This window comes from Amorphotheca resinae (genome assembly GCF_003019875.1).
Source record: "Amorphotheca resinae ATCC 22711 unplaced genomic scaffold M430scaffold_3, whole genome shotgun sequence".
Taxonomy (NCBI): domain Eukaryota; kingdom Fungi; phylum Ascomycota; class Leotiomycetes; order Helotiales; family Amorphothecaceae; genus Amorphotheca; species Amorphotheca resinae.
Genome location: NW_020194473.1, coordinates 2,290,447 through 2,311,582, shown reverse-complemented (window position 1 = coordinate 2,311,582; position 21,136 = coordinate 2,290,447). Strand labels below are relative to the sequence as shown.

General features: G+C 48.8%; 7 protein-coding genes across 7 annotated transcripts; 3 read left to right on the top strand and 4 right to left on the bottom strand.

Annotated features, from left to right (window-relative positions):
- Positions 1 to 507: 507 nt before the first annotated feature.
- M430DRAFT_65045 (hypothetical protein) lies at positions 508 to 3,045 on the top strand. The gene is made up of 2 exons (XM_024869143.1): positions 508 to 2,275; positions 2,332 to 3,045. Exons 1-2 carry the CDS (start codon positions 739 to 741, stop codon positions 2,736 to 2,738), a joined length of 1,944 nt encoding a protein of 647 aa, XP_024723477.1. The 5' UTR covers positions 508 to 738; the 3' UTR covers positions 2,739 to 3,045.
- An 814-nt stretch (positions 3,046 to 3,859) lies between these two features.
- On the bottom strand, positions 3,860 to 6,452 carry M430DRAFT_117624 (hypothetical protein). The gene is made up of 2 exons (XM_024861676.1): positions 6,388 to 6,452; positions 3,860 to 6,148 (listed from the first exon to the last, which is right to left on the bottom strand). Exon 2 carries the CDS (start codon positions 6,108 to 6,110, stop codon positions 3,975 to 3,977), a length of 2,136 nt encoding a protein of 711 aa, XP_024723476.1. The 5' UTR covers positions 6,111 to 6,148; positions 6,388 to 6,452; the 3' UTR covers positions 3,860 to 3,974.
- Positions 6,453 to 6,589: 137 nt separating this feature from the next.
- M430DRAFT_33896 (glycosyltransferase family 21 protein) lies at positions 6,590 to 8,721 on the top strand. The gene is made up of 2 exons (XM_024866453.1): positions 6,590 to 6,802; positions 6,852 to 8,721. Exons 1-2 carry the CDS (start codon positions 6,714 to 6,716, stop codon positions 8,359 to 8,361), a joined length of 1,599 nt encoding a protein of 532 aa, XP_024723475.1. The 5' UTR covers positions 6,590 to 6,713; the 3' UTR covers positions 8,362 to 8,721.
- Positions 8,722 to 10,902: 2,181 nt separating this feature from the next.
- Positions 10,903 to 14,931, bottom strand: M430DRAFT_40606 (hypothetical protein; the record flags this gene model as incomplete). The annotated part of the gene is made up of 2 exons (XM_024867412.1): positions 10,903 to 14,749; positions 14,827 to 14,931. The coding sequence occupies 2 exons, from the start codon at positions 14,929 to 14,931 to the stop codon at positions 11,207 to 11,209; spliced, it is 3,648 nt and encodes a 1,215-aa protein (XP_024723474.1). The 3' UTR covers positions 10,903 to 11,206.
- A 712-nt stretch (positions 14,932 to 15,643) lies between these two features.
- Positions 15,644 to 16,795, bottom strand: M430DRAFT_17350 (hypothetical protein; the record flags this gene model as incomplete). Its single annotated transcript, XM_024863650.1, has 6 exons — positions 15,644 to 15,712; positions 15,784 to 16,057; positions 16,112 to 16,216; positions 16,268 to 16,345; positions 16,397 to 16,453; positions 16,506 to 16,795. 6 exons carry the CDS (start codon positions 16,793 to 16,795, stop codon positions 15,644 to 15,646), a joined length of 873 nt encoding a protein of 290 aa, XP_024723473.1.
- Positions 16,796 to 17,163: 368 nt separating this feature from the next.
- Positions 17,164 to 17,936, top strand: M430DRAFT_40605 (hypothetical protein; the record flags this gene model as incomplete). Its single annotated transcript, XM_024867411.1, has 1 exon — positions 17,164 to 17,936. Exon 1 carries the CDS (start codon positions 17,460 to 17,462, stop codon positions 17,934 to 17,936), a length of 477 nt encoding a protein of 158 aa, XP_024723472.1. The 5' UTR covers positions 17,164 to 17,459.
- A 465-nt stretch (positions 17,937 to 18,401) lies between these two features.
- M430DRAFT_40604 (hypothetical protein) lies at positions 18,402 to 21,136 on the bottom strand (the record flags this gene model as incomplete). Its single annotated transcript, XM_024867410.1, has 4 exons — positions 18,402 to 20,419; positions 20,476 to 20,593; positions 20,653 to 20,890; positions 20,958 to 21,136. The coding sequence occupies 4 exons, from the start codon at positions 21,134 to 21,136 to the stop codon at positions 18,507 to 18,509; spliced, it is 2,448 nt and encodes an 815-aa protein (XP_024723471.1). The 3' UTR covers positions 18,402 to 18,506.

The following is a 21,136-nucleotide window of genomic DNA, read 5'->3' as shown; positions in this document are numbered from 1 at the left end:
GTGTGTGCCTGTGTGGCTACGTGTACGTTGTATATATATGAGGCTCAAAGAAAGCTGCTTATCCTCGATATCATGAACTATCGCATTGTATGTATGTATATTGTCTATGTATATACAATCTCCCCCACAACTCCTTAAATTCACATCAGATTCTTTTTCAAAATCATGAATTATCCCTCCACTCACCATGGTTTCTATACCCATACCCATACCTGGCCCAACCCCAAAACCTCCCTCGTTAATTTTCGTTTGACAAAGTAAATAATCAAATAAATACCTAGGTCGGCGATGTTATATAACATAATATAATATAAACCCCATAATCCATGCATCCATCCAAGAACCAACTCTCATTCCTCTCTCTCCTCGCATAATCCCAATGCGGCAGAAACAAAAAGCGGAGTCACCGCTTCGGGCATAGCGTAGGGGGTAGCGAAACGACTTGGAATTAAATGAAATCGCGTGTCTGACGCGCGCGCGATCTTCAACTTCAACGCGCCTCTCTATCTCTCAAACTCAACTTGTCTTGTCTTGTTCTCGAGAGGTTATTCCGACCAACGCAACGAACTTGAATATAAACGAAGAGACGAAGAGACGAATTGAAAGAAAGAAGTCTGGACGGGGAAGATTTGGAAGTTGGTTTGAGTTGAGTTGATCGGGGAATTGTGGAGAGAAATTCGGATTGGTTGGGATTATAATCAAGATCGGGTCGGGTTGGGATTAATTTGGATCGGAGAGATGGCAGAGATGGCGACGCCCCCGAAGAAGAGAGATCATGATCAGTTCTTGTTTGAGGGGGAGGGGGGAGAGAAGCTGGATGCTCGCGAGAGGACGCAGGATACGGCCCCGGAAGATAAATCTACTACTACGGAAGACACACCCAAACGAGCAGCCAGTCCAGCACGGGATAACACGGGGTCGGCAACAGACGCAGTGGGGGCGACGCAGGTCAAGAAAGCGAAACTCATGGTGTTGATAGACGGTTCGGGGAAAGCGAATGGGGATACGAACAAAGGGGTATTAGAAGGAGGTCTACAAGAGACTCCTGGGGATAAATCTGCCGCGCCTAATACAGAAGAAAAGGCTACAGCAGCCAGTCCGGCACGGAGTAACACTGGATCGGCAACAGATGCAATGGCGACGCCGCAGGTCAAGAGAGCCAAACTCACGTTTGCGGAGAAAGAGTTGAAGCGGATAAATAAGGAGATCAAGGAGCGGGAGAAGGCGGACGAGAGGGCGCGGAAGGAGGCGGAGAGGGAAGAGAAGAGATTGGCGCTTGAGGCGGAGAAGGCAGCGAAGGAGGAGAAGAGGAGGAGGAGGGAGGAAGAGAGGAGGCTGAAGGAGGAGGAGAAGCTCAGAATCGAGGAGGAGAAGAGGAAGAAGGAGAGGGCGCAGAAGACGTTAAATTCGTTCTTTAAAGTTCCCGCAGCTTCACCAGCCGCGGCGAAGAACAGTCTGGAACAGAGATCCTCGATGAGCCCCGCGCCTTCGAATTCAGTCCCTTCGAATCCCGTTGGAGCGGTTGACAGCCCCTCGACACCGAGTAAACCAGAGATCTCATACTACGATAAACAATTCCCGCCCTTCTTCATAAAGGAAGGTGTTGAGATGGCTCCGATCAACAGATTCGAGCGGGACGAGGAGGCCTCTGCGAATCGACAACGCGTTATTGATAGCTACATTGTCGAAAAGCGGGATCCAGACCATCAACTCTCCTTCGACGCTCTATCCTTATTTCACCTCCCTCGACGCCCCGCCCGCGGCAAGCGCGTCATCCCCCTCCGCGAGATCATGGCCCAGTTTTCCGGAAACGCCACACGACCGATCGATCTCACGGACTCAAACAAGCCAAAAAGCCCAACTGATCTGCTGCGGGCGGTCCCGCTGAAGTTCCTCCAGTTCCAGGAGGACGTGCGTCCGCCGTACCGCGGCACGTACACCAGTCTTCCGCTGCACGGGGTGAGGAAGCTGGCACGGAACCCGCTGCGTCGCGATCTCCCTGATACGAACTACGACTACGATAGCGAGGCGGAGTGGATCGAGGACGAGGATGCGGAGGACCTGAATAGCGAGGGAGAAGAGGATGATGCAGAGCTGGATGATGCGGAGGATATGGATGGTTTCCTGGATGATGAGAATGACGACCTGGCGAATTCGAAGAGGTTGGTGCTGCAGGGTGATCTGGAACCTATCTCTACGGGGTTGTGTTGGGAGGATGAGCGGAGGAGGAATGGGAATGAGACGATGGGGCAGTATCGCATGGAGATTATCATCGGTATGTCTCTTCTGCGGATTATGGACGTGTTAAAGGAAAGAAGCTAATCAAAACAGACGAAAACCTTCAATCTATCGACCCCCTCAGCTCCCACTACTGGGAACCCACGCCCCCTAAAACCACCACCAGCATGGAACCACCGCGGCTCCCCCTCAACACGCTCTCCAACCACCTCTCCCTCACATCTACCTCCACCTCGACCCCCAAACTCTTCCCCCTCTCGCCCGACACCTCCTCCAAACCCAAAGACAAGAAACTCCTCCCTCCCGATCTCCTCCCCAGCTTCAAGCAAGCGATCCAAGGCAGCAACCTCTCGAAAGTCGGCCTGATCGAAGTCCTGAAGAAACAGTTCCCGCGCGCGACTGGGACCATGGTCAAATCGACGCTGGAGGTCGTGGCTAAGAGGGTGGGGAAGAAGGAGAGTGAGAAGAGGTGGGTGGTGTTGGGTGAGGAGGGGGCGTGAATTGGAAGCTTGTTTCTGAGATGAGATGAGATGAGATGAGAAATCGAACGTGAATGGGAAGAGAAGAGGGAGGGGAATGAGGATAGGGAGATGAAGATGAAGATATAATCATACCTTCACCCCCCTGTTTATTTACAGTACTCTGCTGCGCGAAGGGGTAGAGGCATTGGGAGATAGGGCGTCGGAAATCTCTCCATCACCTCACACTACACTACACTACACTACCCTACACAACCCCCTCATTCCTCATCCCCCCCCCTCCTCCTCTTCCAGTCAAAACGCAGAACAAACCAGACAATCCAAAAAATAATAGCCTCGCAGCCACAGACATATCAATTGTCCTATAACATAGCAGAAGAGTAGAGAATAGAGTAGATTAGAATAACGAATTGTAATGGAATGGATTGGAATGTAATGCAATGGGATTATGAACATTAGTGAGTGCATGATAGATGATAGATGATGGATGATTTGAAATCGTTAATGTGATATGCCTACAACCCCCACCCCCCTTTTTTTCCCCTTAAATCCATAAATCCATACCTACCTAGGTAGAGATCAATCATTAGCAATTACATAGATAAGATCTAACCCCCTTTTCCTTACTTACTTACTTATAGGTACTTTAATTCATTACCTCTTTGTATTCTTAGTTTCTTTTACTATTATTCTTTATTCTTTATTGATTTCTGTCTTTCTTTTGAGGGGCGGAGAGGGGGAGGGGGAGCCGGGGGGGGGGATGGGGATGATATATGTTTATGTTAGGGGTGGGGGGTGGGTAGGGGTGCGTGTTAACTAGAATCGATCGGACAAACGGGCTATATAAATAAATGAATAAATAAACGAATAAGTGTTAAACCTCGCCCGGAGGGGGGAGTGGTTGAGAAAAGATGTTGAAGCTATATGGGTATAATGTCGGGATAGGAGAGAAGGAGGGAGGAGGAGGGAGATTGATTGATGAGTGGGAAAAGAAAAGAGGAAGAGGGTGGATGGGATGAGAGTTGGTGTTGGTAGGCTTCTGTTTGGTATAGAGGGAGGGAGGGGAGGGGGGAGGGGGTTGAGTTAGAGTGAAGGTTGAGTATACCACTTCAGTCATTTCCCCGAACGAGTGTATGAGATGAACAGCTTAGCTTTAGTTCATGGTCTATAGAATCATAGATCAAACGACCAGAAAGACACGAGGTTCAACTCTCATGTGTTATATCACATGTCTAGTCCTACATATCATACACACACTCACGCCTTTTCCTTTTCCTCGTTCGATCCCCTCTCCCGATTCGATAACCAACGCCTCATGACAAACTCCCTAACCTTGTACCTTCCCAGCACCCCATCAATACCCAATTTCCTCTCCGCGTCCGTGTCTACCGGCGGAGGAACATCCACATAAACCAAGACCAGCTTCTTTTTAACCTGGCTGATAACCCTATTGATACAATGCATCCAGGACCAGCTCTTCTTCTCTCTCCCCTTCACGTAATTCTGCATAAATACGTCCGAGCTCCAGTACGGGTCGGTGTAGGATGGGATGATGATGATGGCGAATTCGGCGTGGGAGAAGACGGGTCCGCGGTTGTAAAGCAGGAAATCACAGGAGAATTTCGCCCCGCCGCGCACGCACCAGCCCAAAGAGCGGTAATGGTGGTAAACAACATAGTTGAGAACAAATGGGTCGTCTGGAGAGAGGATGGGGTTGGAGACGGGTGTGAAATGTGAATATCTTCGGAACATGTAGAAGAGATCTTCATTGGAAATCGGGGAGTTGGTGGAATCGAGCACTTTCAGGGCACCAAGGCCGTAGGATAGGAAAAATGCTTCTTCCATCATGAGCTGGAAGTGCTCTTGGTCTTGGATGACAAGAGGTTTCTCCTGGAGTTCAATGGAGGCGGCTGTTGAGCTGCTGCCCCCTTCGAGATTTGGTGGCTCCCCTTCGATGAACGTATTCTGCTCGACCGTGGGTGAAAACCTTACACTCTTCTGACGCTTGATTTTTGGCGTCTCAGGCGCCCCGTTTGTGCTGGCAAAGCCATTGGACACTATCTCTTCGGATTGCACCGAGTTACTGCTTGCTTCATCACGGATGTCCGCAGTTGTTCCATTTACAGATGTTTCAGATCCAGTACGTCCATTGACACCAGAATCATTCGTCCATTTATCATTAATCTCCGCACCAGGCGCTGTATCAGGTTCAATGCCGTTCGGGATATGTGAATAGCCATTGGTAGACTTATCAAGTTCTGCCTCGGCGTGATCTCTACTTTCCAGGGGCTTTCCCCTAAGAGATAAATCCTCAAGGGAATTAGGCAAGGCCAAGATCTCCAATGGCCCTGTAGGCGCTGCACATTGCTGGCTGACAGGGGTCTCTTTTAGATGAATTGCCGGACTGGCAGCTACATCATTATATGGCCCATGCTCCAGGTCCGAAGAAGAGTTTGGTAGCAAGAGAAGCTCGGTGGGTCCAACGGGAGGTAGAAACTGCTGCTTTCTTGGCCCCATGTCCTCTTTTATGGGGTTCGGATTCGAAGGTTCATCATACACCCATTGCTTTAAGTCTGAAGAAGAGTTTGGTAGAGAAAGAAGCTCGATCGGTCCAACAGGAGATGGCATTGACCGACTTCTGTGTCGTGTACCTTCTTCTATGGGAGTTGGACTGACAGGCTCATCATCATACGCCCAGTGCTCCAAGTCTGATAAAGAGTTTGGCAGTGAGAGAAGCTCGATCGGTCCAACGGGAGATGGAAAGAACTTGAGACTTCTGCGCCATGTATTCCGATCAGGTTCAGAAATGGTCGAGATGGTGTCACTTTCATTCAGCGGTTTTTCTTCCGTCCAAGTAGAGTCATCATTGGCAACAGTCTCCTCCAGAACGGCTTTAGCCTCTTCCAAAAGCTTCTGATCAATAGCTTCTCTTTCTTTCCTTGCTCTCTCCCACTTGGCCTGCTGCCGTTCTTCTCGCCTTTGCCTTGTAAGCTCTTCACTCGTAGCTCTCAATTTATTGGCTCGAGCTATTTGTCCCTTCATCCAGTTAGGCTCACTTCGACTCAAGCTCCCCTTACCGTAGAATCCCTGCTCCCACAACCCTCGGACCGACCGTCCATCGGTGATATGCACAGACCGGGTTTCCGGAGACCAGTGCCCATCATACAATGGCTCTATATGTGATGACGGTGGCTTGATTGTTTGTGATAACCATACGTAGAGTACGTGAAAGAGGGATAATGGGTTGTGCGGGACAAGAGTGGGAAGGGGAAAGGTTCGGAGGGGAGCTGGAAGAGCGTATAGCTTGTTCAGCTGTTGGGAGCGAGTAAGTCTGGGTTCCGAGGGACGAGGTTTGTCCTCCCCAGACTGAGGTTTTTGAGTCACGTCTGTCATGATGTGAAGGCGACGCTATCGGGGCTTCATATTGATTCCTGAGCAGCCAGAGAGTTAGCCAGCTGGGACTATGATAGTTTGACCTCTCTATGAATATGTTATGATTGGCAACATTGCTCAGATACCGTTGTAGTCTTCTCGAAAGAATTGAGCCAGCATTGGAGAACGACGTAAAGTCAGAGCCATTCTCCTGAGCATCGAAGGTGTCATCACCGCAGTGGGTAGCCAGAATAGGCCTGTCGCTCTAGAGAGAGAAGGAAACGGATGCAATACTTACAATTCCTGGCATTCCCCTCAGTGGTGCTGAGAAGAAGTTGCAGAAGAATTGGAGATGTTGGATGCTTGAAGCCACCATCATTTTTTTCTTTTCTAGTCAGAAAATATTTAGACGCGGGAAGAGCCGGGCGGATCACGTGACCCGACTGCACTGCTCTCGAGTCTGGCACTTCCGTGTTTCCCGCTGCTTTGTAGGAGGGAAGAAAAAAAAAAAGGAGCCATGGTGTCTTTGGTTACAAATGGACGATCGTCCGTATGAGAAGTCCTTCTCCCAATTCCGTCCTGGCTACTGCATCTGCAGTAGGAGTAGCTTCAGAAAAACATGAAATGTCGTTGTGGCTTTTTGCAGCGGCCCTTGCGTGTGGAATATGGTATTTCTTTATCATCCTCGTCCAGGCCATTGGCTTCACCCAATTGTTCGTGAAATGCGCAGTTTGGAGAGAGGTCGTGCTGATGCTCAAACAGATTCCGCTCTTACTCCTCGAAGCCAAAACCTGCTGTTTCTCCCAAGTTAAACCCAGATGATATCCCGCATGTTACCATTCTGCGACCTGTTAAGGGGCTCGAACCGCAATTATACGAGTGTCTTGCGGCCACCTTCCACCAGGAATATCCACGAGAGAAATTGACCATCTACTTCTGCATAGAATCGGTCAAGGATCCTGCGTATCCAGTCTTGCAACGTCTGCTGGCAGACTTCCCGTCGTTCGATACAAAGATCTTCCTCGAGGAGGAGGATCCGAATCTCAGTGGCCATGGAGGGGAAATAACCAACTTGGGCCCCAATCCCAAGATTAGGAACATGAGCAGAGGATACCGGGAAGCAAAGGGAGACGTTGTCTGGATCATTGACTGCAATGTTTGGATTGGGCGCGGGGTTGCTGGTCGAATGGTTGACAAGCTCTGCGGCTTCAAAGCGGATGGGTCACGAACCACGCCCTACAAGTTTGTTCATCAACTGCCTCTGGTCGTGGACAGTGTTAGTGCCAGTGCTGGGGAAGAGGCTCGAGGAATCTTAAGACCTGAGCACAACAAAGAACATCAAGTCTCGTCCACCAGCTCAGCAGCATACAGTATCTCCTCCACTCCCAAGAACGAATCCCAGTTGTCTAGCATCCTCCGAATCCGTGGCGGGCGTCTTGAGGAGATGTTCATGGCATGCTCTCACGCCAAATTTTATACCGCAATCAACACCGTCGCTGTTGCTCCCTGCATTGTTGGTAAGTCCAACATGTTCCGGCGCTCACATCTCAACTACCTCACCTCGGGCGCCTCACCGTACTCGCCGGGTATTGATTTCTTCTCCGAAAACATCTGCGAAGACCATCTCATTGGCGATCTTCTCTGGCGCAAGAAAGTCGCTGGCGAAGTAGCAGGAGAGAAATGGAAGAAACACGGTCTGGTGCTTGGGGATCTAGCAATTCAACCTATGGCTGGCATGTCGGTGCGAGAATACATTGCACGCCGTGTACGCTGGCTGCGGGTTAGAAAGTGGACTGTGACATTGGCTACTTTCGTAGAGCCGGGCGTAGAACCATTCCTGTGTTCGGTATACGGAGCCTTTGCTCTCACCACACTCCCCTGGTTCCCCTTCATCCCACAAACATGGTCCGCCTTTGCCATTCTCTGGCTCGCCAGCGTGATAACATGGATGTTGCTAGACTCCCTCGTCTACGCAAAACTGCATTCCGGGTCCTCCGTCGAACTCGATGTCGACACACCCTCATTTGCCATTCCTTATATCGGAAGGTCACGTCGATCGCTCAAAGAGTGGGTGCTTGCTTGGCTTGGACGAGAGTTTCTTGCGCTTCCTATCTGGATTTGGGCTTGTTTAGGAGGAACGACTGTTATGTGGCGTGGGAAGAAGTTCTATGTTGGCTTGGATATGAAGGTCAAAGAAATCAAGGACGAGAAAAAGACATCCACTCCAAGGGCGGCGAATGGAAGCGCGAAGGGTAAAGGTAGATTGGATTGATGATACGAACTTGCAGTACCTAGTGCTCAGACTTGATACGTTCTTCATCCTTTCATTTTGCTCTTGGTCTTTTGAATTCAACGCTGCCCCAAGTCAGAGCATGCCTAGGACATCGCGTCGTTTCTCTGCGAGAACTCTCTGTTTCTTTGCTTACTCTCACGTCAATCGGACTATGAATAGACTTACGCGCCCTCTCAAATATGCACAGTTGTCAGAAAGGTTTGAGTAGTTGGAGTTGGGCTGGAGAGACCGGGGAAGCTGCCTTTTTGATTCTCTGTGTTATGCGTTGAGTTACTAGACAGTTTTCTACTCACGATAGGATGATGTGTATATCTTTATAGAAGTTAAATACCCTCATGCATTTCTGATAGGTAAAGATTTACCTACGTACCTTAGGTACCTAGTGATTTATCTACCTTACATATTTAGAACGGTGGTCACTTGGCGACTGATTATTCTCAGCAAGAGTGTCGGGAAGATGTCTACTATCAATTTCTCTAACTTCTATGCAGGCATTTGATCACACCACCCTCTACAGCCTTCTCTAAAGACGATAACGTATATAGTTTATGCGTGAAGATGAGTATGGCTGACTTTGAGCTGCCAGAAATCTTCTGGCGCGACGACCAGTCATCTGGGAGATATTGTTCCAGGTGAAGCGGAAGCTCTTACATATCAAGGTATAGGAAAGCTAGACCTTCCCACAGTTTTCCTATCGATTCAAGAAGTATATCAGAATGCTTCAATGCGGTAATCGTGGTGGTGCCAGAAGTCAAGCACTGCTAGTCGTCGATGACTGCAAGGTCGAGAAAATCTCAACTATTCCAATCCCCAATCTCTAGACAGCAGTGATGCATTTTAATCAGAACGAAAATGTCTTTTTGTTTCAAGGAATAACTCCCGGACATAAAAAAAGTACGGCGTTACCGCTCAAGCCTCGTCACGCGTATACAGCCAACCTCCTCTCACTTACCCTTCTTCTTTCTTACCTCCTCAGACTGGATCTTCTTCAACACGAACTATCTAGACCGCCGTTGCGGCGCGCTACACTTAAAGATTGAGAAAGTTTGCTAGCCTTGTGCATCCCTACGTTCCCGCGCTGTATCGAGGTCTAGTATCGAGGTTTGTAAAGTGTGCTAGCTAGTAAGGTAGGTTCTCCTAGAGGATACGGGCCCAATAACTCATTGATTCTCTCCATACCAGTTAAGCAAGCAAGCAGCGCAGATAGCTAAAACTCTGTTGTTACCAATTCGTACCTAAGATTCAGAAGACATATTATTCACTCTAGAACTCGACAGGGTCCCGGAAGCTGTAGCAATCAATTAATGTAGGGATTTGATAAACCCCCTTCTCGCGTCACGCACATAGTCGAGTATTTGTTCTTCGAGGCGAGCTCTTTTTTATTACTTCTTCTCTCCTGCCTCTCTATCTATTCTCTCAACTACCACAACGCAACCCAACGTAAGCACCGGCGGCGAACTAGGTTTCTTGTCGAGACGTACAATTTTCCAAATTCGTGTGTGTCATCGGGTCTTGTCGATGAGAGTGAATACAAGGAATTATCATTATCTTAGTTATCTATTATTATCGTTGTGAGTTGTAAATCTCATTGTCATTTGATTGATCGTTATTATCCTTATCTCGTCCACACGTTGCCACCAGGTCCATCATTTTAATCTTTCTAACGGTTATAGTCCCTAACCAAGACTACTCTCATCTCGGTCCTTGTAATTCTCGCTACAGACAACTACGCCACTCCTCCCGTCAAAGTGATTCGCATATGCCCTTCCCTCTACGGCCACTGATTTGCTGGTTCATGTCGTTTATTTTAATATCTAGTTTCGCTCTAAAACGCCGACTAGCTACTTCGTGAGGGAGCCCCCGCATAACGAGGACGATGATTCTTATATCATCGAGATATAGGGCCTCATAGGATTTTAGGATAGGAGACTCTTCGTTACTGTCAATAATAAAGCTCTCGGGCGGGAATTCTGTAACGAGAACAGTCTTGTCACTAAGTTAGCCACGATCCCCTGTAGTGTAAGAGAACGCGCGAAGGGTTCTTCTAAGGCTATCAGAGTCTGTAAAGCGAAACGTAGCTTCTACTTCTGGCACATCTTCAAGATAGTCCAAAGTCTAAGTCGAGTATCGAATTCTAGACTTCCTGCCAAGAACATTAGACATCTATGTCTTGTGTAGGGGGGTGTCAAAGGGTAGAGTACAGTACCTGGAACATCATAAGAGGAGTGGAGGAACTAGTAGTCGGCAAGAGAGTACCTAAAACGGGTTGGGCCCCTATACGAAGCAGGATAAGGTAGCTAACTGCCGTCAATAAATTTTGAATCTGATTAGTGTAACTAGTAGGGTATTAGAGAGATGATAAAGTCTGAAGGAGAGAGAACTCTATATCCTATCTATGATCTATCCTAGGCGGAACCCCTTAGGAGGAACTCTTAGAAGCTGTTAGTATCATATGCCTATCCTAAGGTTATCTCGCAAAGACAAATAAACATGCCACGCACGGGGAATCGAAGTTATATTCTCAGATATATACACTCTCCATCCCCCCTGGTTATCCTTGTATCTGGGCCCGCCAAGTCCTCATGGTATCATAGCAAGTAAACTCCTCTAGCCCAGACCCTTCCTGATGCAGAGTATTAGCAAATCCGCCTCAATATGATATGTACAATGTAATGCCCTCTCCAAACGCCATGCAAAATAATCGTACAGTAAATAGTTCTCCTTCTGCCTTCTGCCAGTTGGCTGAAATCCGACATTGACCGATCAATCGGCCGTAATGCGCCGGGACGATATTCCGACAATACACGCATTCCCATCCGCAGAATTACTCAATCAACAGTTGACCTAGGATAAGGCTCTGGATCATGACCTCGTCGCTGATGATCCTGATTCTCTTCTCCTCTGGTATCGGCTTCTCGCTAGCCGGAACGGGACCCTTCTTCCGTTTCCTTGAGCCGACACTGGTCGTAGGCGTCTGACCAAAGACAACAGTTTCAGCATGTTGCTCATTACCATCCACGTAAAGAAGGTCCCAAGTCTGCTCTGCTGAGTCCAAAAGCTTCTTTCGCGCTTGCTCCAAGTCCGGGACATGATCAATGCGTGAAGGTCCCAGAACGCGTGTTAGGAAGATGTAGGCCTTTCGTTTGTCCTCGGCACGACCTTTGCCTGTGACAAGCAAGATGGACTTTCCATTCAGGAATTTCTTTCTGTTGGAGAAAGTCTCTGGAAAGTTGGCATCGACGGCGGGGTAAGGCTGTAAGGTACGACTGCGGATAGCATTGCCGAGGAATGAAGATTGACCGGCACAGAGTAGGTAAGGACCCCAGTCAAGGATTTCGCCTTTTGAAACACAAGCCGAGATCCACCGTCCTGAGATACACGGAAGGCTAAGCGCCAGTGCCTGCATATACTTCTCTTTCCTTGAATGTTCATCCGCGATCAAAGCCGCGAAGCCGATCCTGCTCGCTACCGGTGATAGAGTTAATTCTACATCGTCTGCAGAATTAGTTCGTGATTTTGAGAATGATGTTGGCTCAAATAAACCGTCAAATCCATCTTCCAGGATCTGGCCGCCTTGTTCCGTGATAAGAGCTATCACAACATTCTTCTCCTGAAATTGGTTGACGTACGAGACAGCGAATGCCATCTTGTTGAACAGTCCACCTGCCCTCTTCTGTTGTCTTACGGCAATTGAGGGGAGGTTTGTCATGGCAAGGGGATCGGGGCTATCTCTACCCGGATGCGATGCCAATTGACGTTTGGATGATCGTTTGGTGAGATGAGGTTCATCTGCAAAAGATGATTTGCGTTTGAGAGACCTTTTAGCAGGTGCTGGGGAAGGTTCTTGCTCAATATCTACCTTTGCCTTGGGGGGTCGCCCACGCCGTCTTGCGCTTGGAATAGGACTTTCTTTTCGCATCGAAGGCAGCATAGCTAAGCCCTCTGGAATGGAAATGGGCGATGGTGGGACAGACAAATCGCTCGAGGCTGCCGAGTTAAGTATTGCAGACCGAGCCGGGCTCACGGTGGATGTGGAGCTCTTCTTCGAGACTCGTGAAGCTTGCCGAGGTGTGATATAAGTCTTTGGGGTTACAGCTTGTCCAGAGCGACGTAATTCTCGGGAGGGACCTTTCAAGTTTTCCTTCGAGCGGAGGCCATCTCTCTTCCCAGATCCCTGAGGAATGTGGTCTGCATCATCACCGTCTTGATTTTCTGGGCCGTCTTCATTTGCTCTTCCTGTCTCTGTATAGTCTGCCACGGATTGTAGAGAGCTATGCACAACAACCATAACACTGGAAGTACTTAACACTGCCTCAACACTATCATTGACACGTTCCTCAGAAATGGTCGCAGCCGATGTTGATGGTTCATCCGCAGCAGGAACCTCAGGTTGTTCATTTGAGACCCTCGGAAATTCTGATTCTGCAGCTGGTGGAGCAAAAGCAGGAAAAGGATTGCGCTTGGCCCTGGTCCGCTTCGGGGTCGGATGAGATGACCGAGGCTGAATGGCGTTTTCAAATTCAGTATCCTGTGTAAATCCCGGATAATCTTGCGCTTCATCAGAATTATTCTCAGCAAACGATATGTTTGCGATCTCCCCCATCGGGCGTATGCGATCCCCAGAAGGACTCGTCTCTGGAACAGTAACATCGGCACCGTCTGAGAATACCTGGTCCTTGCTAGCCATAGGTGTTCGTAGATCAGTGCGATTTGTAGATACTTCATTGAGAGGAAGACTTGGTGGCAGATTTTGTTGCTGGAGAGGAGAAGCAGGTCCGTTTGGTGGACTAGAGTTCTGCTCGCTATTTGTATTTGAATCTAAATCGGGAACGGGTTCCGAATCAGTTTCATGCTTATGTGGCCGTAGACTTGACGAAGGAGGTACATTCGAGTCGGCTGTTCCAACGGAGCCCGTCCAAGAAGGAACAACATCCTTCGATACGACTGCGGCTTCCGTCTGCTCAAGACGCTGAGTGTCACCTTGAGAATCGGCAATAATGTCATCTTGCTGAGTGTCACGAGCGTCTCTGCCTTCACATTGAGCAATATAATCTTCATCGATCGAGCGACGTCTCCCTGTGGATGATGGTACTTCGACAACGTCCGGGCTCGAGGAGCGAGGTCTACGGGAAGTTTTCGGATTTTTGTGCAACTCAACGATAGATAGCTGTTTCCGTATTTCCTGCTCCCTCCGTCTTCTTTGCTGACGTTTTCTTTGTATATCATCAATATCAGAATCGGATTCAGTCTCAGAATCTGGCGATGAACGACTCGTCTCCTTCATTCGTCGTTCTTGTGATTCCTTCATAGAAATATATGGCAGCTGCTCGCGTGCTGCACTTTGCAACTGGATTCTCGGTCCCACATCGAAGGATTGTACCCCTGACACCCGAGTACTTGTTGTCCCATGCGGCGAATCCATCGACCTTGAGCGAAGCGTTGTTCGGGCGGAAGATTGTAGCGGTGTTGTCTCATCTACCCTCACGTGCCGAGCCAGTGGTGAAGAGAGTATCCGCTTTGGGGGAGAGGTAAAATCATTGTAGACATCGGGCGAAGGTCGCGAAGACGTGACACTCGCGATGTGTCGACCGATGGATGACGACTGTGTTGCTCCAAACATCTCATGTGCCTTCAACACACTACCCTTGTTGGAGAATGGGTTGACAGGCGCAGCTGGAGTTTGGGGCTCGTATGACTCTCTATACGAAAAATCCTCCACCCTTGGCGCATACGAAGCATCTTGAGAAACGGGATCCGTTTCTGGACTCTTATCGCCCAAAGGGTGCTCTTCAGGCACGAATTCATCGAAATAAACATGCCCAGTATCATCCTCTCGATATGTACGTGCCGTGGAGTCGGTGATTGCTGAGTGATGTTTGGGAAGCAAAGAATCATAATCGCTAGTCGGCGCATGGTCTAGATCGTCCACCTTTTCTGGCGCATCCGCAGTCGAATGGTAATCGTTGGCTCTTTGAAGCATGAACTGCTCGTACGCTGATTCAGAATTCTCTTGTGTCGGTGACAGAGAGCTTATCTGTGTCAAGCCCTCCATTTCCGCGCGGCTTTTCTCCACTCGAGCTGGGCGATCGATTCTACCGCTGGAGTCCGGGGTTCTCAATTTGTTCGACAAGGCGTTTGAAAGAGCTGTTGGAGCATTGTTGTCCGCGCTGTCAGCTTGGGTGGTCCAATGCGCGGTTAATGGCCTGGACTGCTCAGCATGGTTGGAAGATTCGACTTCAAGGACTTCCGGGTCGCCTTCCGTAGATGACGAAGTACCTTCACCTTGGTGAGGGGCTGCTTGTTTGAAGCTCTCGACGTTCTCGTCTCTGCCTATGTTCGACGCGACTTGAATGTTTCTGGGGCTGCTCTATTCGATGGTCAGTGCCATCCTTGTACTCAATCCATGGAGGGCGTAGATGCAGTAACTCGCAGGGGGTGTCGCACCGACAGAATCTCCTCTTGCAGGCGGCGGCAGTACTGAGTATCCCAGTCCTCACCGCCTTCATCCTCAATAGCAGCTCTCTCTACCTCTGCCGTCGTGACAGACATTGTGCTGCACCATTTCTCCCAGAGTCGAGTTGGGGTTGGCGGGGAGAGACAATGGAAGTGGGATGGATGAAGAAGACGTGCCACGCGACGCGCTTTGAAAAGAGTTTGGAAGCGCGCCATTCCTATTACGGCTAGGGGCGGAGCGAAAGCACATGATCGACGATTTTACCTTTGTGGCTGAAATGTGGTGCCTGGTTGCCTGAGGGCTTCGGGTATTTTAAGGGGTCCAAAAAGCCCCTGAGTTCACAACACATTTTCGGAATAGGCGAATCTTGACACTGAGCAGCCAACAATCCTCTCCTCATACCACTAATTTTTCAAGTATCACATTCTAAGATGATATGTTTATTTTATGTTTATTTCGTCTCTAATACTACTTTCCCACCAATAAACTTAGTTTGAACATATTCATTCAAAATACTCCATGTTCTGTAACCAGCTTTATTATCTTATCTCTCTATGCCTGGCTCTTTTTATCTAAACCACTCTTTTCGACATTTCACTAAGTAGAAGATGGCTCTTTATCAGACTCTCCATTCTTCAGCGCCTCTTAATACTCACATTGAGTGTATAAACACGAGAATAAGGAGTCACAGGTATGCAGAGAGAATTATCAAAGAAGACAGATTTATTGAGCAAGTCAGCAATGGTGTCCTTCATTCACCAAGAGATGATTCACTCTTCCTCCCAGATCCGAATCTCTGAAACACAATCAATTATCAAAACCACCCCATTCCATATCCTTCTTCACTGCCACTCGCAACTTATCAGTAATTGTAAACTAAAACCATCATTCATGCCCCCGCCCTGCCCGTGCCCCTAATTGCCCTAAATATCTACCTAGGTATCTACATCGCACTTTTTAGGTGATTTTGTAGGTTCTTCAGCGACAGGCTCTTCTTCGATAGCAGCTAGGGTTATAGGACGAAGAATCGAGCCTTCGACAAGAAACGGGTTCGGATACCTAATGTGGATAGGTAGGGGATTCTCCGGATAGAAGAAGTCCACTAACACCCCTCCCCCACTGATCGTGTGAAGCCATGCAGGTCGAACTGTCTTCAGAGGGATTTCCTTGTTCGGAGTGCTTGCTGGAGTGCTGTTGAAGAAGGCTTCTACTAAACTGCCACTAAGGACGCATTAGGATTTTTTGGATCAAAGAAATGGTTAGATGTTTACTCACAGCTGCTTGCTTTCGTCATCTTTGGCATACATTGTTTTGTCGCCGAGAGAAATTGCCCAGAGGGATGCAGCAGGTCTGAGCATAACAGGGTGCAGCTCTACGCGTCTGTGAATGAGCTTGTTAGTATTTGAATCCAGGCTTTGTTACAGCACACACCTTTCTTTCATCTGCTCTAGATATCTTAACAACATAGCCTCTGTCTCCTCCTCTACTATTTCTTTGGGCTTTTCTTCACTTCAAGATATTAGAAACTGTCTCCGATTTGACGAAAACGCTGGTAATAACCTGTTATCTTCTTGATTCTTCCTGGTTTCTGCTTTGGAACGCTCATGTAGGATAGACCTGTTCAGTTATTAGACCTATCTAGTCAAGACAGCAAAAGGGCAAAGCTTACAGCATTTGGAACAGGCCTGAAGACCTAAAGTTCTCTTTGTTATCCGTTGTCGATCTAACATTGTGAGAGTCTGCCCATACAGCTGGCACAGCCGGTCTAGCGTGATCTGAAGCAACGTTGATGTTCAAGTCAGGTAAGACAGCAGTAGAAGCTTCATCAGCTTGAGCTTGTCCAAGAGGTGATTGTCGTGTTCTTGTTGTAGCAGGGACCCGTTCTGTAGAAACATCTGAGTCTGACCTGGCTCTCTCAGCTCTCTCGACATGCTCTAACAACAAAGTATCCCAATCCATCATGGGCTAAGATATCACTCTTTGAACTTGAGATGAAGCGCTTGGTTCATCTATAGAGGGTGGCGGTTGAACCTGTGTTGCGTGCAAACAGATCAAAGGTCAAAGGCATGTAGGAGGTTGACACTGAGTTGGAAAGAAAGGGAGGAAGCCACGTTGTTTAGCAGCCAACTTTCCAAGGAAGAATCGAGATGAAATATCGTGAACTATAGAAGTGAAGACATTGAGAGCAAAGCCAATCAGAGATTAAATAAGGAAGTAGATCCCTAGGAAAGTAACCCCGCAAGACAACAGACAGTGTTTACAGGAGTAACTAGAATCTGAATTATAGTCCATACAAGACTTTTGAATAGCACAAAGTTGAGGATCGAGTTCCTCTTCTCTTGTTAGCTTTCTAACAAGGATATATTCCTTGATAAACCTACCTTACCTTAGGTAGGTAGGTATGTACGTATTCACTTCATTCACCATCCCCACGTGACGCCTACCACCTCACTTCGTCCTAACCTTCACGCGCTCTGTTTACCCACATTACCCATCCCTCAATATCCACCTCTTCATCCCACGATATCATCCCACATCCAACCTTTCATCTCTCCACAAACCAATTTCCCCCGCAAACCAGCAACCACAAAACCCTCAAAGTCCAAACCACCTAACTACCAAAATGTCCCAAACCACCTCCTACAATCAAGTCGCGGAGTCGGAGTCTACTTCCCGCAACGACCCACCAACCACCTCCGCCCCATCCCGGTACTCAACCCGCAGAGGCCGATACGCGACGCCATCAGCGCCTCGCCCACGACAGCTTAGCAACGCGCTGCCCCCACTCAACATACAAGGGCCCATGTCCGCATCCATGACACGGCGACTTGAGGAGGATTACCGCGCCGGACGAATGAGCGAGAGGGTAGATGTGGAGCGCGAGGTGCTTCAGGCAATTATGGAGACGGGGACGGACGAAAAGGGAAGGCGGGAGCTGAAGGCGCGGTATGCAGGGCTGGGCGAGGCGGAGAGGAGAAGAAGAGAGGTGCTGTTGGCACAGTATTCGGGCTTTGTGATGAACAGTGATGGGACGTTGGATTATGGGCTGGACTGTGAATCAGGGAAGCGGAAGAAGTGGTGGAAGGCTTTGTTTCGTTAGGGCTGTGCGAGGGAAGGACGCAGGAGGGATGGTTGGACGACAGCTGGGTGTTGGGATGGTATGAGGCGCTTGACGGGCTTTAGGAGGCACTTTTCTGTGAATACGTTACGTGTTTATGGCGTTTAAGTGAGGGAAAGAAAATTATGGGTTTACTCTGATCAGGTTACAGAAAGAAGGTCATACCCAGAGCTGAATTGCAGGAGGATACAGACAATGGAAAAGCAATTGAGAAGGCTACTTCTGAATACTTCCCATGAGTACATTGGGCTATAGCCATACTTCCTCGCAAAGTGATGCATCTTCCCCAGCTGCGGCAATACTTCTGTGTAGACCTAGTACATATGTCAGAATTTTCTTTAATAGTGAAGCGAACTGTGTATGCATACCTTTGTAGGCTTCGTAAGCATTGGCATACGTACTACAATCCACCACTAAATTGCTTCCCTCAGCAAGGTGAAGACAATTCATTGGAGTTCATACAGTGGCCAGTGGAGTAGATCCAGGCTTGTCATGAAGTGGAACGTAGTAATCTTGGTCGTAGAATCATCCTTATGAAGCAAAAGGTGATGTTCAAGACTTTGGATTGTTGCCAGGAGCATCTGAGCTAAAGTGTCTAGAGCGGTTTCTTCCCTGAGCAATGGCTGGTGAGTTATAGACGTCGCGGAAAGCTTCCAATTGTCCTGATAGACCATCAAGCATCCTCGTCATCTCGTGTACCATCTCATCGTTTGACAGCGTACCGGATAAAGCGGCACTGGATGGTGGTGGAGGTAGATCAGGGAAGCGTTCCATTGTGTAAGCTCGTTCTGGGCGTGGAGCGGAAGCATTCTGCGAGGTGGGCGGCGGAGATGGCTTTGGGAGATGGCCCGATTGAGCAAGTCCTGGTCCGTCATGTCTCTTGACCTCATCACGATCGAATGTAGCCCTTAAGCGCTCGAACGTACTCCTTGAGCCTGATCCTCCACTTGATACAAAATAGTCAGGTGCTCTGGCAAAGTCTGGATTAGCCTGTTCTGTACGAAAAGGAGTGGCCACCGGATAATCATCCGTAACGTAAATGGAGGGCTCTCTCTCTTTGCCTTTGTCTGATCGATACAATGATGGGTGGTTCTCGAGATCGAAAGGAATACCTGGTGTCATTTGGCCACTTGCAGCCGATCCTACCTCAGAATTGGCAGTCGATGGTCGAGTAAGTTCAGGTAAGGGTTCAGGTATGCTCATATCTAGATCAATAAGCGACTGCATTGATGTACGGTTCGTATTCCTCTGAGGAGTCATCAGGCCGCCTCCGAATCCAGCTGGTTCCGTGGGATAATGGACCAAGGGAGGGCGATCACTGGATCCTGGTGTTCTAGGTGATTGTGGGGACTCATGGCGTAATGACTCTGAATCCTCGCAAGCCGTTGGTGACATTACGGGGAATTTCCACTCCTGGGTACGGCGATTATTGTTAGCGGTGGCGGGGTCACTGCGTGCAGGTCTTCTGCTAGAGCCGGCCGCTCTATGATTTGCTTCGTCGGCCCCAGCTAGATGTTCCGCCTTGATAGTGTCGAACTCAGGAAAGCTTGAAAGTCCAGTATCGGGGTCATGACCGCCAAGATCGATCGTTGTGCCTTTGATAGATGTCTGTGCTGAGTTGTCTCGTAGTGGCAAGTCAGACGAGGATTTCTGCACTGAGCGATGATATTGATTTCGACTGTTGTCGTTATAGCTTGACAGTGTGTTAGGATCAAAGACCTTTTCAAGTGGTGCCTTGAGTGGTGCCAAAGCTTCTGGTGGAGGGCGTCGTCTGGAGGGTTTCTGATGCTGTGGGAGCTTGACGGTTTCTTCTTGATCAAAAGACGAATCAAGCTCTACCTGTGTACCATATGCCTCGTAAACTTCTTGAGAAGCAGATTCAGTGGAGACCATTTGATCAAAAGCAGCGGTTGTGCTGAAGTTCCATTCGTCAGCAATCGGAGTCTCCGACGGGCTTTGGGCACCGCCGGGTGCGAAAAGGGATTCCCTCTTGCTGCCACGATCTTCCCACACCTTAAAAGCCCGAACTAGATGCGAAAGTGAGGAGGTTGGATGAGTTGCGCTGCTGTTGTATATGTAAGGGTGCTTCTGAACCTGCTCAATTGTGGGACGAGCACTTGGGAGCTCCTGGAGGCAGTAGGCAACTAGGCTCCGTAGTTCTTGCGAGTAATCTCCTCCTTCAAGTCTTGGAGCATGGGTCTTTAGATACGTGCCGAGATTTTCGTACGGAACACCACTGGAAACGTTTGGAGGAAGACCCGTGGCAATTTCATACACCATAGCTCCAAAGGCCCAGATATCAACCTCCTTACCGTAGCTTAGACTAGAATCAAACAGCTCGGGGGCCATCCAATGTAGCGTCCCAATAAAGGTCGATCTCTTGTCCAGCTTAGTCTCAAGAGTGCCTGCTACACCGAAGTCGCAGAGCTGGACGTCTCCTTTCTCTGTAATAAGAACATTCGCACCTAGGATCATAAGCAAAGGACACAGAGGATTCAGCTGCCGCATCGTGGACTCTTACATTTAATGTCTCGATGGATGATGCCCGCTTTGTGAACCCATTTGATAGCTTCCGCGACCTCTCGAACGATTGGAACAATCCACTTCTCTTGAAGGCCGCCCGGAGCTGTAGGTTTCATCTGTTATTCAATTAGCTCTGAATGATCAATTACAATCGTCCGGGGAAAGATAGATCTACCAGCGTGGCCACACTGCCCCCTGCACAGTACTCGGTGACAATCCACATCGTCTGGTCCACTGGCAAAGCCTCAATAACATGGTTAATGTTGCGCGCCTTGTTCTCGCTCAGAATCTTTAGCGCGTTGACCTCTTTGAGAAATTCGCTGTATGAATCAGCAGTTCGCGGATTGGCCGTATCGCTCTCATCAATGTCAAGAATCTTCACAGCCACAACTTTTGCGGTACTCAAGTTCTTCCTATCGCACGCAGAAGGAATAAGCAATGCTTGCACCCGTTGGCTGGTGATGGCAGGGGGTCACTTACCCCTTGTACACACGGCCAAAGCTACCTTTGCCGATCAGCTCCATCAGAACATACTTGGGCGGATCCTTGCCGGCCCTCTTGGCAGACTCAATGATGCTTATTTGTCGCTGGCGGGCATCCTCAATGGCTCTGGCTTTGACAGAGTTGACCTCACCTAGCTTAACGGAGAGATGATCCAT

Coding starts and splice junctions, on each gene's coding strand:
- M430DRAFT_65045 (XM_024869143.1), top strand. CDS start 739: ATGGCAGAGATGGCGACGCCCCCGAAGAAGAGAGATCATGATCAGTTC. Junction 2,276..2,331: donor TCGCATGGAGATTATCATCG/GTATGTCTCTTC, acceptor TAATCAAAACAG/ACGAAAACCTTCAATCTATC.
- M430DRAFT_117624 (XM_024861676.1), bottom strand. CDS start 6,110: ATGACAGACGTGACTCAAAAACCTCAGTCTGGGGAGGACAAACCTCGT.
- M430DRAFT_33896 (XM_024866453.1), top strand. CDS start 6,714: ATGTCGTTGTGGCTTTTTGCAGCGGCCCTTGCGTGTGGAATATGGTAT. Junction 6,803..6,851: donor GCCATTGGCTTCACCCAATT/GTTCGTGAAATG, acceptor ATGCTCAAACAG/ATTCCGCTCTTACTCCTCGA.